Below are 18,963 nucleotides of genomic sequence, written 5' to 3' on the forward strand. Positions count from 1 at the left end.
CCAGCCAACGCTTCCTTATATAGGTTGTCGGGTAGATGGACCTGTGCTTATGCCCATGACCGAGTCTGCGAACAGTCCATGGTCCAACGTCTTGGATAGTGGCACTTCTGTTAGCAACTCAATAATTAACCCGAGATTAATTAATCATTTCTGAATGGCAAAAATAAGCACATACGTGTGATCTTGGCTCAGCTCATTCCCATAATCCGTGACGCACGTGCGCGTTGTGGCAGGCGGCGGAGGAGGAGGAGCGCGTGTACCACTCCTCTTCTCAAGCTCTTAATGACATGTGGTAGAGCAGCCCTTATAAAAGGGGTCTCAACTCTGCTCAACTAGCAAGATGGTACTAAACTTTCCACCACTTACCCTACACCTACACGGACCTTAGAGATTAACCAGGAATTATTGTCTTATATGAGCCAAAGCACATCTATAATTCAACACTCACAACCTACACTACACTAGACAGACAAGTACTCACATATGTAGGAGTAATATTCCAATATGCACACCAATATGATTAGCAGGCACACCAATATGCTTCTACTCCTATACTCACAAGCATGCTGACAAAGCAGTACTCCACTAAATGTTCATTTGGATTAGCAGGCATTCACCACACTAAAGAGCATCACTAGAGCAGCCCTAGAGCATCCCAAATGTATCATCAACAACATCCTCTAACTGAACATGCTGACCTAAAAAGCAGAAACGCTGCATCTCTACATTGTACTCCAATCACATGAATCATCTCTACACTGGAGCAGAAAAAAAAGAAGAGAAACCCTGAATTGGCTACTCTGAACATTTACGCTACAGAGTACAACATCCTCTGTGATTAAATGAACAACATCCTCTGAATTCACTTTAATTAACTGAACATATAACATCATCAACAACATCCTGGATAACATCCTCACACTGAACATTCTGGAGTACATAACATGAAGCATCACTTTCTTGCTGGGGAACCAGATCATGCACCTAGCCCCTTCAGGAAAAATTCAGAACAGCGGCCGTTGCAGAAAGTTCAGAAAACCTAGTGAACAATAAGTTCAGAAAGTTCATTCTATACTAAAACCACAATAACACTAAATACTCCTACCATCACAAACCACGCGGCAAAATTTAGCATTAGTGTATGATCATAAGCAAGTAGTACTTTACACAACACTCTTATATTTCGGGACAGAGGGAGTACTTTACAATGGCGTGCAGATGAAATTCGACCACTTTACACGGCACACTGAGCTGGCCAAAATGGACACCGCGATGTCTATCTGAATCATCGGATACTTGCCTGCATGCGTGGTCTCTGTTTGGCAGCGGGGTTTAATTTTGGAGTAAGTCTCAAGACTGAAGACTGGGAGCAGCGGCCCAAGGTTTATTAGTAAACTCAGTAGCAGTCAGTCATAGAGGTTCGATCAAGGAAGTATAATCTCAGCAAACAATAAACAATTTCTCACAAACCAGCAAGCTTTACATACCATTTTGCTACAGATAATGAATACTTATACAGTACGAACAACAAGTGCTTGGTGACTAATCACTAACAACATACATATTCGCTATATATGCCTATGCACACGGCAAAAAAATCATAGCTGGCCTCGACTGGTAGATCTGCCACCTCCTGCTACTTCAGTACGTGGTATTTCAGCCCCTTCCTATCATCGGCGGCATCTATGAAGACGGTCGAGCCTTGGCATGCTTCTCCATTGACAAGCATGTCCACGAGAACTCTCGTCACATTCTTCTTCATCCACCTCTTAATAGGCCTTGCACCATACACCTGCAATATATAGTCCATGTATATTCATCGTAAGCGGGACATACTAGAAAAGACTACGCAAATAAGTGTGATTTGGTTTGGTGACGAGAATAACATGTACTTACCATGTCGTGCGACTCTGACCAAATGACGTCCAAGGCAGCATCTGATGCAAACAAAGAGATGCCCTTGTTAGCTGCCATAGCAACAACACTCTTCATATGGATTTTCACAATCTCCCTCAGTTCGTCATGCGTAAGCGGCTCAAATATCACAGTCTCACTCAGTTTGTTGATAAATTCAGGCTTAAAGCGTTTCTCAACCTGTGCAAGATCAGGTAAATATGTCGATCAGCAGAGTGCCCAACAGGACTTTACAAAGAGACAATTGGGGATACACATACCTTTTCCATAAGAAGATCCCGTGCAGTTTCCATGTTTTCTGTGGCCATTCCAGCTGACAGGTTCTCTGCTTCTAGATTTGAGCTCATGATGATAATAGTATTCTTGAAATATACGCTCCGTCCTTTTCCATCAATCAACACGCCATCATCGAGGAGTTGAATGAGAACCTTGAATATCGAGGGATGTGCCTTATCTGCCTCGTCAAAAAGAACAACACTATATGGTTGGCTCCTTACTTTATCAGTAAGCTGTCCGTCTTCTTCATAGCTTCAGAAAGTCAAATGGAAATGTGAGACATGAGAAGGAAGTTTCGGAAAGAAATACATGTGCAAAGAGTGTACAAGTTAAACCTTCGAGGTCCTCCAATGAGACGCGATACAGATCCACTGTCAGCATATTCAGACATGTCAAAGCGGACCAACATCTTCTCATTGTCAAACAGCTTCTCGGCAAGTGCTTTCGCAAGCTCTGTCTTCCCAACACCAGTCGGCCCCAAAAATAGAAAAGAACCGATTGGTTGGCTAGATTGATCAAAGCCGACCCTCGAACGTAGCACTTCTTGCGCAACCAAATTAATAGCTTCATGCTGTCCAACGACTCTCTCATGCAATCGGTCTACTAGGTGGCAGAACTTTTCTTCCTCTCGGCCAAGTGTAGTGATCGGAATTTTAGTCCATCGGCTCACAACCTTCATCATATAACAAAAGAACATGGCATGAGCATCACATTGAAACAAATGGAGACTACTCATACAGATTCTATTATTGGCAAGGAAATGTGAATTTACCTGTGCAATATGACATGGACCAACGGTTAGCTCCTGCACTGCATTTACAGTGCTAGTTTTCTTATCTCTAATTTGTTTTGGTTGATGCAACCTTATGGAAGTGCATGCCTCGTCCATCAGATCAATTGCTTTATCAGGAAACTGACGACCTGAAGACAACAAAATCGACAATTTCTTCAAGATGCACAAACCTACAGAAGTAAACCTACAAAATGCACAAATCTTGTCATGAACGTACCTGTAATATAATGGCCGGCGAGGTGCGCAGCAGCAACCAGAGCGTCGTCGCTGATTATTAGTCCATGGTAGTCTTGGTACCGCTGCTTCAGCCCCTGCAGGATGGCAACGGTTGCCTGGACGGTCGGCTCGTCGACGTCAACCCTTTGGAAGCGCCGCTCGAGCGCGGCATCCCTCTGGATGTATTTGCGGTACTCTTCGGTTGTGGTGGCGCCTATGCAACGGATGCGGCCACGGGCCAACGCGGGCTTGAGGATGTTGGCCGCGTCGCCGGTGCCGCCACGTTGATCGCCGGCACCGACAATCATGTGCATCTCGTCGATGAAGAGGATGAGCTTGCCGGCGGAATCCTCGGCCTTCTTGATGGCATCCTTCAAGCGCTGCTCGAACATGCCGCGCCAGTGGGTTCCCGCGACCATGGCCCCGACGTCGAGCTCGGCCACGCGGGCCCCAACGAGGGCTTCGGGGACCGTCCCAGCAGCGATGCGCCGAGCGAGGCCCTCGACGATGGCCGTCTTGCCGACGCCGGCGGGGCCGACGAGGGCGGCGCAGTTCTTGGTGCGGCGGCAGAGGATGCAGATGATGCGGTCGATGTCGTCGTCGCGGCCGATGACCGGATCTAACATGCCGGCGTCCAAGGTCCTGAGGATGGCGGGCGTGGAGAAGGGCTTGAGCTGTTGCGACAAGAGGCTCCACACTACTGCCCACGACAAACCAACGCTAGTAACGGCCAATACCCTAGCCAGCATAGCCTGCTCCATCTTCTGATTTCTCTGCTACGCCGCGCGCCGGAATCGATGGATTTCTGGCTTTCAAAGGGGACGTATATATATCTAGCGCAGCTGATAGATAGAGTAGTAAACCACGACTCGGTGATGGACTCAAAGCAAGCACCAACCCTACTCGGACACCTCCGCATCGATCGTCCGATCTGGGCTCACTGTCACTCACCTCCGGAGCCGTCTGATTTCTCTTTTTCTTAGGATCTCCGGAGCCGTCTGATGGATACGACCCCAGCGATCTATTAGCCAGAGCGACCCCCCAGCCCCGCAGACGAATCAGCCCAGCCCAAGTCGGGTCTTTTGCCAAGCCTTGCAGCCCATTCACATAGAAAAAGGGAAAAAAATGACAATACAAATATAAACCCCCTAAAAATATATATAAACTACCACATCTCAGAATTTTTTTTATGTATAACACTATTCCCTCCGTTCCTAAATATAAATCTTTTTAGACATTTTAATGCGGACTATATACGAAGCAAAATGAGTGAATCTGCATTTTAAAATATGTCTATACAAATATAAACCCCCTAAAAATCTGTTTTATAAAAAATGCCTTCATAAAACAATGCCATGATAAAAAATGCCATCTTCTAATAATAAAAATGCAATCCTCTTATAATAAAAAATGTCATACTCTTTATAATAAATTCCATCCTCTTATAATAACAAAATGCTATACTCTTTCAAATAAATGCCATCCTCTTATAATAAAAAATGACAAGGTCAATTTTTTTATAAAAAATGACATCCTCTTATAATAAAAAATGCAACCCTCTTTATGAAAATTGCCATGATCAAAATTCAAAAAATCCCACCCTCATATAATAAAATGGCATCCCCTTAATAATAATAAATGCCATGTTATTGATTATGAAAATTATAATGCTCTTGATAATAAAACTGCCGTCCTGTAAGTAACAAAAAAATGCCATGCTTTAGTTATTAAAAATGCCATGCTCATGATAAAAAACTGCACATGTGCGGGTAAAAAAACCAATTTAAAAATTCAGGATTTTTTGGTTTCAGTAACTGAAAAACGAAAATAAACAAAATTAACTTCAAAATATTAGATAAAGTTGTTTAGAAAGAACTTGTACACAAGAAGCACTACAGCCTAGTAGGGATGAAAATGGAGTGAAACTTTCCGTTTTAACGAAAATGGAAATTTGCACAAAGGAAATGGAAATAGATTTTTTTATGTCGAAACGGAAACAAAAACAGAATGGTGTTTTCCGGTGGAACATGCATGGAAACAGAACTTTCTGTTTCGGTGAATATGGAATTTCTGTTTTGACTATATACCTATGGCTGCTTTGTAGCCCAACCATCAAACAACACACAATAACATAATGAGTAGAATGGATCATTTGAGGCCCAACTTCTACTACCACACATGTACTCGGCTTGACCCTATACGCAATTGTCTAGTACTACTACAATACTACGCTAAGTTGCTAACATAATCATATTATTTTATAGACATGTTAACAATTCATTAAATTTGTTTGTTTTTATGTGTATTTATCTATGATTCAAGGGGTTTTTAAGTTCCGGTCAATGCCCACTTCTGTTTTCATGTCTGCTTTGTTTTCCTTTCGTGTTCGTTTCTGGTAGTATCTGTTTCCCTATTCATTTCCAGGGTTTTTGTATTCGTTTCCGCTTCTACAAGAATATATGAAAACAAATATGGTAGCACTCAATTCCGTCCGTTTCCGCTCCATTTTTGCATGGGCTGCCGGTCTCCAACTAACATTTCCAGCTAAATCTTAGACAAGTAATATGAATCAGAGAGTATATAGATAGATGCAATCTAGTCTGCCTCGTAGGTGTACTATCGTGTAAACTTGCTGGAATCCCCATGGTTGCAATATTTCAAAACCACAATGCCTGCACGAATCTCCGCGCAAAGATCAAGACCGTAACCAATGGGTGCGGCGTGTCAGCGTGTGGCACAAGGATCAAAGACAATGGGTGCTCGAGATTGTGCTTCGATCGGTCACCTGCCTCTGAAGGGTGAGCCAGGCCTGGAGGAAGAAGGGCGGAGCTCGTTCAGGGTGGCACAGATGGAGCGACCAGAAAACGACATTGTGTCTGTATTTGGAGTATGGGCACGCTGACATTTGAAGTGCTACGAATCGAATCATGAGTCAAGTGTCAAGGATTGGAATTCGAGGTGGCCTCCAGACGCAACTACTAGTTGCATAAGATCCAGAATGCGCTATCTTAAGAGGCTTGTAACATATACGAGTCCCTCCGTCTCGAAATTTTCGGCCCGGGCGTAGTGCAATTGCAGTTTTGCAAAAAGGACCTTAGCTTTTTAAATCTCTTGATAATCAATCCCCCTCTATGATTCTTCCTCCCCCAGCCGGCAGTAGGGCCCATCCGGTGCCGCCGCGCAGCTGCGCCACCGCTGCCCACCTGGACGCCGCCCACCAGCGCCTACGCGGAGACCACCTCCATGGGCGGAGGCTCCATGGCTGACGGGCGCCTCCTCCTCGTCGCCCTGCTCGCGTCCCTGGTCACTTCCTCACGGCCGCCGCAGCCACCCAATCCGGTGGGGGAGTTGGGCAAGTCCCTGGCTGCCATTGCTCCTTCCCCGCCTGGAGACGAGTACGTGCCTGGTGGAGGGCCGCCGCCATTGCTCCTTCCCCGTCATCGCCGCGGGAGTTGGGGTAATTTTCCTGCCCAGTCAAGCAAATCTTGCCTTGTTAACATTAAGATATTCGCACTGCCCAGTTAATCAAGGGAGGAAGCAATCAATTTCAATAACAATCAATCAAATCCTGCCTAACACAGGGTCCTCCCACAACAAACAAATTTATTTTGACAGTAATAATCTCTGAAACTAAGTGCTAAGTGTCAGTATCAAAACCGGCGGATCTCGGGTAGGGGGTCTCGAACTGTGCGTCTAAAGACGATGGTAACAGGAGACGGGGGACATAATGTTACCCAGGTTCAGGCCCTCTCTGTGGAGGTAATACCCTACTTCATGCTTGATTGATCTTGACGAATATGAGTATTACAAGAGTTGATCTACCACGAGATCGTAGTGGCTAAACCCTAAAAGTCTAGCCTGTATGACTATGTGAAAGATCATGGATGTCGCCTAGAGGGGGGGGGTGAGTAGGCGCTCTAAAATAATTACGATTTAGGCTTGAAAAAATTCGGAATAAACCTAGCGGTTAATTTGTCAAGCACAAAACTTACAACAACTAGGCTCACCTATGTGCACCAACAACTTATGCTAACCCGACTCGGACACCTCCGCATCGATCGTCCGATCTGGGCTCACTGTCACATCCGGAGCCGTCTCATGGACTCACCCATTTTTTCTTTTGAGTAATTCTTTTTTTAGAATCTTTTGAGTAATTCATGGACTCACCCATACGACCCCAGCGATCAATTAGCTAGACGAACCAGCCCAGCCCAAGTTGGGTCTTTTGCCAAGCCTTGCAGCCTATTTACATAGAAAGTGAAAAAATGACAAAAAATAATATAAACTACCACATCTCAAAAGATTTTTTTATGTATAACAACTAGTACACAAAAAAGGAAAAAATGCCATCACGTAGAAATCATGCATGGCCGATTTATCAAAAATGCCTACATAAAAAATGTCATCTTCTAATAATTAAAATGCAATCCTCTTATAATAAAAAATGTCATACTCCTTATAATAATTTGCATCCTCTTATAATAAAAAATGCCATACTCTTTATAATAAATGACACCCTCTTATAACGAAAAAATGCCATCCTCTTTATAAAAAATGCCATGGTCAAAATTCAAAAAAATTGACATCCTCTTTAGAAAAAATGCCATGGTCTAAATTAAAAAATATGCCATCCTCTTATAATAAAAAATGCAATCCTCTTTATAAAAACTTCCATGATCCAAATTTCAAAAAAAAACTCCATCCTGTTGTAATAAAAATGCCAACCTCATATAATAAAATGAAATCCTCTTAATAATTAAAAATGTCATGTTATTAATTATTAAAATTACAATGCTCTTGATAATAAAACTGCCATCCTCTTAGTAACAAAAAATGCCATGTTTTAGTTATTAAAAATGTCATGCTCATTATTAAAAAAAACTGCACATGTGAGGGTAGAAAAATCAATTTAAAATTTTGGGATATTTTGGTTTCAACAATGGAAAAACGAAAATAAACAAAATTAACATGAAAATAATAGATTTTTTTGTTGAGAATCCAAAATAATAGATAAAGCTGTTGAGGAAAGAAGTTGTACACAAAAACGTGTCTATATACATATGTATCTGGACAAATTTGAGACAAGTAGTCATATGAATCAGGGAGTATATAGATAGATGCAATCTAGTCTGCCTGGTCGTGTACTATCGTGTAAACCTGCAGGTTATCTGCCGGAATCCCCATGGTTGCAACATTTCAAAACCACAAATGCCTGCACGAATCTCCGCGCAAGATCAAGGCTGTAACCAAATGGTGCGGCGTGTGGCATAAGGAGCAAAGACAGTGGTTTGCTCGAGATTGTGCATCAATCGGTCACCTGCCTCTGAAGGGCATGCTGGCGACCACGTACGAGCCAGGCTTGGAGGAAGAAGGGCGGAGGTTGTTCAGGGCGGCACAGATGGAGCGACCAGAAAATGACACTGGATCTGTATTTGGAGCATGGGCACGCTGACATCTGAAGTGTGCTACGAATCGAATCATGAGTCAAGTGTCAAGGATTGGAATTCGAAGTGGCCTCCAGACGCAAACGCAACTGCTAGTTTGCAGAAGATCCAGAATGCGCCATGTGAAGAGGCTTGTAATAAGCTCCATAATACATGAGTCCCTCCGTCTTGAAATTCTTGGCGCGGGCGCAGTGCAATTGCAGTTTTGCAAAAAGGACCTTAGCTTTTTAAACCTCTTGCTAATCAACCCTCCTCTCCGCTTCTTCCTCCCCCCGCCGGCAGTAGGGCCCAGCCGGTGCCGCCGCCCACCTGCGCCGGCCCTGCCCACCTGGTCGCCGCCCACCTTCGCCTACGTGGCGACCACCTCCATGGGCGGTGGCTCCATGGCTCACGGGCGCCTCCTCCTCCTCCTCGCCCTGCTCGCGTCCCTGGCCACTTCCTCAAGGCCGCCGCAGCCACCCACTCCGGTGGGGGAGTTGGGCAAGTCCCTGGCTGCCGTTGCTCCTTCCCCGCCTGGAGACGATTGCGCGCCCCATCGAGGGCCGCCGCCATTGCTCCTTCCCCGTCGCCACCGCGGGAGTTGGGCAACTCTCTTGCCTAGTCAATCAAATCCTGCCTTGTTAACATTAGGGTATTCGCACTGCCCAGTTAATCAAGGGATGAAGCAATCAATTCCGAGAACAATCAATCAAATCCTGCCTAACACAAGGTCGGTGTCTCCTCCTGCGGCCCGCCGTGGCCGTGCTAGGTGGAAGCGCGGCCCCCGCCGGATGTGGGGGTGAGGTGGGCTAAGTGCAAACTGCATAGTGCTAACTAATTGTGCATAGCAAAGAAATTTATTCAGTAATCATCTCGTCATATTCTGAATATTCACTGTAAATTCTGAATTTTACACTGAAACTCATGTAATCATCTCCGAAACTAGAAATGCCCACTGCATATTCTGAATTTTACACTGCATATTTTGAATAAAACCTCTACTGGAGATGAATTTTTACCTTCAAGTTAAGTGGAACTTTGAGGCATCAACATCCATTCCAATGGCAACCTGCAATTTTAGAGCAAGTATATGATTGTTCTCCTGTTCATTTGCCATCTCCAACAGGAATGTGCACTCACACAGCAGTAAAAGTAAAAAACCAGCACTTCACCAAACTTGCCTGCAGAATCCAAAACCAGGGGATGAATGCACAAGATACATCAACCTGTAAATGCTTACATTATTGGATAGGATTGTTAAATCCACACGCAATGTGGGCATACTTCAATCAGTTCTTTTGTGTGTGTGTGTGTGTGGGGGGGGGGGGGGGGGGGGATGTAACCTGAGCACCAGTGATCTTGGTTTCTCACTGTAAGTTGGTTATCTTGGTTCGCATGCACTTGACCAAGAGCTGCTGCTGCTGGTTATTGGGAACATGGAGTACATGTATGGAATGAATCATGTATGGAGTACTATGAAAACATGTGCTGCTGCTGCTGTTTTTTTGTTGTCTGTTGTTATTAATTGAATTTGAAATATGATCTCATGTTAGACTAGAACATATAGGCGCGCGTTGCTGCGCCTGTCCACGTTGAAGAAAAATACAAAAATGCCTAAAACTATGGACATATAATATGAATTTTTAACATGGCTGGAATGGGTGTACAAAGTTCAAGATCAGCATTATCATAGTTAATTAAACTGAGCTAGCACTGTATGTGCTAAATACTCTCACTAAGGCTACATATATGTCTTTTCAGAGTGAGAGCCAAAATCAATGGGTGTTCATGTTCTAATGTGGCTCCGCCCATGAGAGTACTGTAGGATCAACAGCAGAAAATTTTCCTAAGAAAAATATAAACATAGCATAAAAGACAGGGAAGTTACAAAATTCTAAACTGAAAATTCTAAATTAAAAAATTCTAAACATAGCATAAACATAGCAGAAAATGTTCTAATGGGTGTTCATGTTCTTGAATGGAAAACGACGGTGCCACGTCCATCACATACATACAAAATTCTAAACCATGTTCATTATTTCCGGAAAACCAGATTTGTCATGTTTCTCCAACTGTAACAAAAGATCGGATTGAGTGTTTGGATGAAACTTGCTTCGAGAACCTAGAAACTGGATTAATATATTATATTAGCTACTGAAAAGCTTGAGATATTGCACATCTAAGATAAACTGAAGTGACAAAGCACAGCAAAGCAAAGAAATCATCATGGACGAACTGAAGAGACAACCATGGACGAAATGAAGAGACTGAGCTCCTGCTCCTCAGCACCGTACCGTACTCATCACTTTCATCATCCACCTGCTTTTGCAGCATGGCCGGGCCAAGGCCAAGAATGGCAGGCGCCCTGCCAAACACACTCTGCAGCTTGCTGTTGCTGCGGGACTTCTCATCCTTGGTCGATGCAGAGCCCCTCCTTTGGCACTTCCTCGCGCGCTCGACTCATCGTGTCGCTGTTGCCCACACTTCGAGGCTAGGCTCCCGCTTCACGCGTGCCCCACGCCGCCTTGGTGGAGTGCTGCGCTGCTCTGGCCGTCCGCTCATAGGTCACGCGCGGTCTTCTCGGCAAGATCACCAACACCATCTTGCGCTCCAGATGGGCGCTTGCGCCACAACCTTGTCTCTGAGACTTTGCATCCGTCGCGCATCCACCTCTTTGCTCTGGCGCGCACCTGGTGCAATAGTGTGCTTGTGAAAAAGCGGCAGGAGCGCGAGTCCTCCAGCCTCGAGAATGACACCCCGCCCCGAGAGTGGCTCCACGACGCTGTCGAGGGTCCCTAGTGGAGATAGTAAAGCCACGAGGGATGTGGACATGTGGTGCGTGGATCCTTCAATGATCCGGATGATGGCACCACTAAAATTTTCTCCTTCAACGTCAGTAGGCCTCTCCCTTCCTTCCCCTTCGCTTTTATCGACGTTTCGTCTAGCGGGGGCAGCCCGCAGCATCCGATGCTTTCTCGTCATGTCCAGCTTCTGAGTGGGGTGAGCCATGCAGCGGAGCAAGCTGAGCGCCAGAGGGAGTGGCGGTGAACGCTGCGGCGGGCGGCCGATGAGAGCGATGCCGAGCAAGGAGAACCAGCGCAAGGCACAACCGCGGTCGCTGTCGGGTAGGGAAATATGTGTAGGCGTGGAGGGGCCAATCTTGGTCGTATGTTTCCAATCTGACGATGGGGGCGCAGGGTGAACCGGAGATGGCCCAGATAGGTTTGCGGAGCAGCTGCCCATCTATCGTAGGCCCGATTAGCAATGCGTGATGATGGCTGGGGAGAACCGTCAGTTTTTTGATGGGACGGTTGAAGGCAGCAAAACGCTGACAGGCCTCCTAGGTAGCTTCGTTTTACTGTTTAGCAATGGAGAAGACAAATTAGAAAACAAATACAGTAAATTGTTCAGTAACAGAGTTCAAGGCAACCTAGAATACAAATATGACCTCATTTGAATTCAGTTAGAGCAAGCTGTTCAGTTACAGAAATTTTTGGTAATTTTGGTTAACTGAATATTTCAGTTTTGATAACTGTGCAAACTTCAGTAAACTGATTCAGTAAATTCAGTTAACTGTATCATGCAATTAACAGCTATTGACAGTAAATTCAGTTAACTAAATCATGCATGCCAACTAGTAAGGATAAAACATGCTTCGCAAGCTTGTGAGCCTCGACATTCGAGCCCGGGAAATTAGCGGTGAAAAAATAGTTTTGCCAGGTGAAACAGATCGGGGCAGAAATCCCCCGCCCACGGTCACTAGGGCTTTGACCGCATCCCCGCGTCGCCGCGACCAACGCTGCCGTGCCGGAGCCGCCGCCACCGCCGGAACGAACCCAGGGAACGCACCTCCTTCGCCTCCGCTTCCGTCTCGCGTTCCTTCCTCGCGGCGGCTTCGACCTGCTCCTGCGCCTCCGCTTCTGCCGACACCGACACAGGCTGCAGCACTCCTTCACCTCCGCAAGGCAAGCAAGCTTTGCTCTCTCTCCCCCTCTCGTGGTCTGCTTGCTTAGTGCTCCACTGCTCTGTCCGCTTCGTATTTATGCTTTGTCTGTTGGAGCTTGTGCTTGATTGGGAGTCCGGATTAGAAAATTAATTAGTGACTGTTGGGCCAGTGTGTGAGAGTGAGAGGAGATTAGGGGAATATTAAATTGATGGGCTGATGGTAGTGTTAGCACTTGGTAGCTCACTATTGCATATCCATATGCAGCACATCAGCTTCGATGTTTGTTTTGCTGCTCACATGGCAGATTGGCAGGTACATTTTCGAATGCTTTTTGGTAGATGCGCAGCGACTAGCGATACGACTACAGTTTCTGGCCATGTCGATCGGAGGCTGCAATTTCTGTCTTTTCTATGGGTGTTCGATCGATTAATAGACCATCTTTATATAAGTGTGCACGGTTCAGATTCGCTGACTTTAAGTTAGTTGACTTTGTGTCAACGACATGTGGGCCAGTTGACACTAAGTCATCTGACATAAAGTCAGCGAATCCCAGCCATGTGTGCATGATTTCCGTTCATGCAGCATCTGAACAAAACTTTGATTTCCATATGCGTTGCCATTTTGTTTCTGATATATCTGCTACTCAAGTGAGTTTCCAAATCAACTGTATATTCAAAGCTTGCAAGAGCTACAGTCCATGTCATTTATTTTTGGTTTAGGTCTCTATCAGAGGGTTTATCCCTTTTCGGTATGAACTACGTACTGTGATAGTTTTGGTTCATGTAGCTACAACGTCACTGCATCAGTCACGCATCTATACAGGTTTCAGAGTTTGCAGCCAGTGCCCCCTCATGATTTTTTAATTGGTGTTCCCTGTATTGCGAAAAAAAGGAAGACCAATTAAAAAAATCGTGACGAGCCACTGAAGGTTGGGGACTTGGGGTACACCAAACTTGATGTGGGAAGAGTCCGTTATGAGACATCTGAATGGCTGGAATATCAAGAACTAGCCATGCGCAGGGTTTGCGTGACTCTAGCCTACCCCACCTTCTTGTTTATTTTTGTTGTTGGTGGTGTTCCTTTTGTTGCAGCATATGTATATGCTGCTTGTTAGCAGTGGATCGTATTTTGGTTCCTTGGTAAGATATATGGCTGCTTCTCTGATTAGTTATTGGCACAGCTTTTGTAAGCCTGCTAGTTATTGTGCTCCATTTCTGTCCAATAGGAATAGTCATAATTACTGTGATAGTTTTGGACTTTTGGTGACTTGTGGCTTGAACACTAATGCAGTATATGTGATGATCTATTTTTGCTGATGTATATCTGGCAGCAGCCTCATCTTACAGTATACATGCTGAACTATATTTTGCACATATACAGTTTATTTCTTATATGCATATTTTTGAAGTCTATTTTTTACTTAAAACGGATGCCTCTTAGTAACTTGTTAGAAATTGTGACCGGATCGATACAGTTCATTCTTTTTTCTGTAGTAGAGAACTTTTACTTTTTCTCATATAACCTGTCTTGTTGACTATCATGAGTTTGTGCCCAATTTTTCTGGAGGCATGGGTAATGTTGGAAGAGACAATATCAGGTGAAAACTCAGCCTTCAGTGGAAGCGTGGAAACCTTACCACAGGCTGTTGGATCTTGTATGTATGGACTAGATTCATTCATAACTGCTACATGCAGTTTTGCAAAAAAACGCCCGCTCCCAGTGAAGCTATTCTGCACATAACCCCCTGATGCATACAAGTATCACAGCTAGCTCCTCGTCACATGTGATGCTTAGTCACATGCCCTTCCTTGCGTCTGTGCTTTCTCCAAGTATATGAGCCTCATATCACAACTAGCTTAATTAGAACCATGTCCAATGAAGCTCTGCCAAAAAATATTGAAGTCTGCCCAGTTCCTTGTAAATTTAAATAGAACAAATAGTACAATAGAACAACTTAAACCATTGCCCAGATCAATGCCGAAACCACAACCAAACCATTGCCCAGTTCAAGAACTCCTGACATAGCATATTCCAGCAATTGAGACCATTGCCTAGAATAGATTTAAGTAAGGAAAATAGTACAGTTGCACATAGTGTGATTATGCAACATCAATCTGATTCAGTCACTCAAGATAATGCCTCACTCCAGTACACACTTACAAAATAGACGCGTCATTAATATCTACACCTTTATATACATCAGTCATTGAGCACACAGCTCCAGTACACTAGCTTACAACTTGCAGAAGTCTGGCACCAACAACTAATAGCTCCATTACTCTAGCCAAGAACACACCAATGGAATAATTTTAGTCCTAATAACTTGCAGAAGTCGGTAGGGCCACCAAGCAACCTGAAACAAAAAAGTTTAATTGGTCAAGCCATAGGAAACATCGCTGGAAATTATACAAAAAAAATTATAAACAAGTTTTTAATACTAATCTATGAATATAGTTACACCAGTGTGTGTTGTATTTATTAGCAAGCAAAATTTTAGAACTATTCTCTAAACTAAGTCCAGAGGAATGTACCATAATCATGTCTGCTGCATTTCCTTGTCCTTGTTCTTCTCTTTCTGTCTTTGCTTTCCACCCTTATCCCTGTACCCCTTTAGTCTTTTGATTCCACCCCTTGATCAAATATCATTTGGAGGATGGATATGAACCTCACTTGGAATGGAACAACCTAAAAATTCCTCAAATTCTTCTGTTTGAGTTTGTTTTTTCGCTGGAACTTGGGTAGACAATTTCTCTCCAAGTGCAAAAATGTGATCTCTCAAGAATTGCATGCCGACCTGAGATTGCTTCGCTTGTACTAAAAGGTCTTCCATCTTCTTACATGTTTCTGAAGCTAATTTTTGTATCTCCGGATCAATTGAACTGCTCTCATTGCCTTCCAATAGAATGCTGTCCTCGTCAAAGACTGGCTCGGTTTTGCAGTCCTTTCTAAACCTTTTGAGTACATAATTCTTTGGCAATTCATTTAGCTGGGCAGTTCTTAGGACATTGATCAGATGACGACATGGGATACCATGTGTCTCAAACAACTTACATGTGCAAGAACCTACCATGGTTGTTGTGTTGTAAGTTACCACCCTTAGTTTCTTATAGCCATCATGTATAGTTACTGTTTTAACCTCACCATCATGTGCCATCATCTCAACAAGGCAACGATCCCTATCAGCAAGCAACTCATGTTGAAAATCCTGAAATATCTCATGCGTGAACACCTCGCTGCCATGCTTTTCAATCGCCCATGATGTCTTCAACACAGGCATCGTATGTAGGCTCACATGGTCCTCTTGCAACTCCTTATGACGTTGTTCTTCCAAAGCCGTGTCAAATCTAAGCCAAAACTCAACCAAAGCATGTTTGTAACCAATAATACGTGAGAAAAAAGAATTGGCACTCTCTGACCTTGAAGTAGTCCGCATAAGCCCTGGCAAAGCTATTTCTTTGAAATAAGCTGGTATCCATGATTCTCGAAGGCTGAACCTTTTACTGAACCATTCATCATCTTCCAACCCATACTCTGACATAATTTCTCTCCATCGTTCCTCAAATTCAGTAGGAGTTTCAGAAGACCACACGCACCGACCTAATCGTTCATGGAAATCCTCATCGGTCTTCAAATCAGGGCCAACCTTTTGCGGGATCTTATTCATAATATGCCACATGCATAGCCTATGTGCGGCTGCTGGGAAAACTTCCCTTATTGCATTGTCCATGCTACTACATTCGTCAGTTATTATAAACCTAGGTGCAGCCCCTCCCATAGCTTTCAAGAATGTGCGAAACAACCACTTGTAAGAATCTGCCTTCTCATCGTGTAACATTGCAGCACCAAAACAAACACTTGCCTTATGGTGATTGATTCCAGTAAAGGGGGTGAATATCATGTTATATTGATTGGTGCTATACGTGGAGTCAAAGGACACAAGCTCTCCAAATAGAGCATAATTTTTCCTACATGTGGCATCCGCCCAGAACACATGTACCAGTCTGCCCTTATCATCAAGAACATAGTCAAAATAAAATCCTGAATTTGCAAGATGTTTTCTAGCAAGCTGGTCAACAAACATTTGAGCATCGGATGACTTGATGAGGCACCTAAGGTTTCGGTGGTGATTTTGCAAGTCTCTCTTTGTACAGCCAACATTCTCAAAACCCCCCAAGTCTACACGAAGGAACCTGTATGCTAGGGATGTGCCAATGCTAGCTTTATGACAGTTCCATAATGTAGTTTTTGCTTGTTGGCTAACTTTCCTGTTTGATCTGATGAATTGTTTTTTACTGGGTGATACAAGTGTGTGTGTGTGCTCCTGTTCGAAAAGTGTCACAATGTACTTATTCTCGACCGTGCGTTTGACTGCAAGTTTAGCTTCGCACCCACATCTAGTGATTTTCCTCTCATATCTCCTCTTACTACCAGTGCTAGCTACCAAAGTTTCCTTACCTTTCCGCTCTTCACGGAAACCTTCACGGTCACAGTAGAAACGCTTGTGAGTAATGACACCATTGACAATCTTTTGCTGCCCCACACGTACTGAAAAACCAACATGATGTGCATAAGCTTCATAGAACTCCTTGGCTGCGTTCAAATCAGCAAAAGTCATCCCAATGGCTGGTCTGATGGCATCATCACACTCTGGAGTACAAGATGAGCCCTACAATTTGAACGAAAAGCACAACGGATTTACTATGTTGGAACACAGGAAATTATAAAGATGTACTCTCTCTGTAAAGAGATATAAGATTGTTTATAGATCACTAAAGTAGTGAGGGGGTACGTATTAGTTAGGCAAGTACTTACACAAAAAGGTGCACTATAGGATTTCTGTGGTGTAGTAAACCCAATGTCCAGACTTGGCCTAGTGTGGACGGCTGATTCTGCGTCAGACTGGACATCACAAATAGCCAAAGAAGGAGCCTTGCTCACTTCACTTTGGCATTCCATAGTTACTGCACAAAACAAGATATACAGTTTGTGAGTGGAATCATAGGAGCCACCCAATACGTGTCTTCCAGAATAGCATAAATAAAATAAATGGTACAAGGAACATTCAAGTGCTAGCATTACCTAATCTCAGCTCACTTTACCAATCAATTGCAATAGAAACTTACATCATCTAGTTCACTGTCAGCAACACTAGTAGCAGTGGGACACACACACATCTGTAGTACCATCTACATCCCATGGACGTACTATTGGTTTCCAGAACCATTAGCATATCATTAGTGTGTGAAAAATTCACCTGGCTATAGCTGGTCATGAGAGGCTGCAGACGGGCTGTGAGTGCCCACACCGGCTGGGCCGATTCAGTTTACATACTTATCATCATCTAAATTCCATCTAGACAGTAGCAGTAGCAGTTTATATACAAATATCAATTTTCAATAGACTACTGTCACACGCAGCACACACGCCAGGCAGTGACACACGTATAGTCATAGATGTATATAACACTTAATTAGGAGCAAGTAAATTATATCTCGCCAATTTCTTCAAGAAAAAAATCTGGACAGTAAACTCTAGGAAAATAAGCAGTTGCTGGCAAGATGCCACTACCTCGTCCCCTCTCCTATTTCCTTTTTAGATGTGTTGAACTTGGAGTAGACTACCCAATGAGCCACGAGCTACTCGCCTCCTCTGTTTGCTTTGCAAATCTAGCAAAATCTAGAGAAGAGGAGACCACTAGATGAGCCATTGGGACAAAGGAGAATGGGGCAAAGAAGAAAATATGAAGGGTACAAATCCTCATACCTAGGGACCCAAATCCAGTTGGGGATTGAGCACGGCTGGCCGGACAATCGCCGGAGAGGTATCAGCCGCGCCGCTGGCTGGCCGTCGGCCCAGCACGGAACGCCCGGAATAGGGCTGCCATTTAGCGGGACAATCACCAAAGAGGAATCACCGGCGCCGCTCGCCGCCCGCCGCTCCCGTCCAGCGCCGAACGAGAGGGTCTGGCCGGCTCGTCTCCTAACCCTAGCTTCTCACGCTAGGAGATAGAATGGGGATTGGCATACTGCTACAGGGAAAGGTAGAGAAGGGCTCAGGTTCTATACGAAGGAGCAGAATTCTTGCGGGGTTTAATTTGCAATTTGTACATCCTTCCATCTCGCACCACACGTTTTCTATCCAACGACACAAGGCCAAGTTTCCATGTTTTCGCTGAATGTACGGTTTTCACCAGATATGTACTCATGTTGGAATTCACAGTAGCACAAATTTGTTTACTATTATTGTCTTTCAGTGTGACAGCCAAATTCTCCTTTCGTCACATGATCTAAGTTTTGCTTTTCAAAGTACTACCTAAATTCAGAAATAGCAGAGGTGCAAGAATTCCATGGGAAGTGAGTGGATTCCATGGGGTTATGATTTATACTTACTGTGAT

At 44.2% G+C, this 18,963-nt stretch overlaps 2 protein-coding genes across 2 annotated transcripts; both read right to left on the minus strand.

Moving 5' to 3' along the window:
• Positions 1 to 1,433: 1,433 nt before the first annotated feature.
• LOC123168474 (chaperone protein ClpB1) lies at positions 1,434 to 4,003 on the minus strand. The gene is made up of 6 exons (XM_044586360.1): positions 3,201 to 4,003; positions 2,963 to 3,111; positions 2,526 to 2,863; positions 2,175 to 2,442; positions 1,897 to 2,094; positions 1,434 to 1,792 (listed from the first exon to the last, which is right to left on the minus strand). Exons 1-6 carry the CDS (start codon positions 3,958 to 3,960, stop codon positions 1,637 to 1,639), a joined length of 1,869 nt encoding a protein of 622 aa, XP_044442295.1. The 5' UTR covers positions 3,961 to 4,003; the 3' UTR covers positions 1,434 to 1,636.
• Positions 4,004 to 15,203: 11,200 nt separating this feature from the next.
• On the minus strand, positions 15,204 to 17,554 carry LOC123170664 (protein FAR1-RELATED SEQUENCE 5). The gene is made up of 2 exons (XM_044588476.1): positions 17,381 to 17,554; positions 15,204 to 17,234 (listed from the first exon to the last, which is right to left on the minus strand). Exons 1-2 carry the CDS (start codon positions 17,522 to 17,524, stop codon positions 15,204 to 15,206), a joined length of 2,175 nt encoding a protein of 724 aa, XP_044444411.1. The 5' UTR covers positions 17,525 to 17,554.
• Between the last annotated feature and the right edge of the window lie 1,409 nt (positions 17,555 to 18,963).

Source organism: Triticum aestivum, chromosome 7D, assembly GCF_018294505.1.
Source record: "Triticum aestivum cultivar Chinese Spring chromosome 7D, IWGSC CS RefSeq v2.1, whole genome shotgun sequence".
Lineage (NCBI taxonomy): Eukaryota > Viridiplantae > Streptophyta > Magnoliopsida > Poales > Poaceae > Triticum > Triticum aestivum.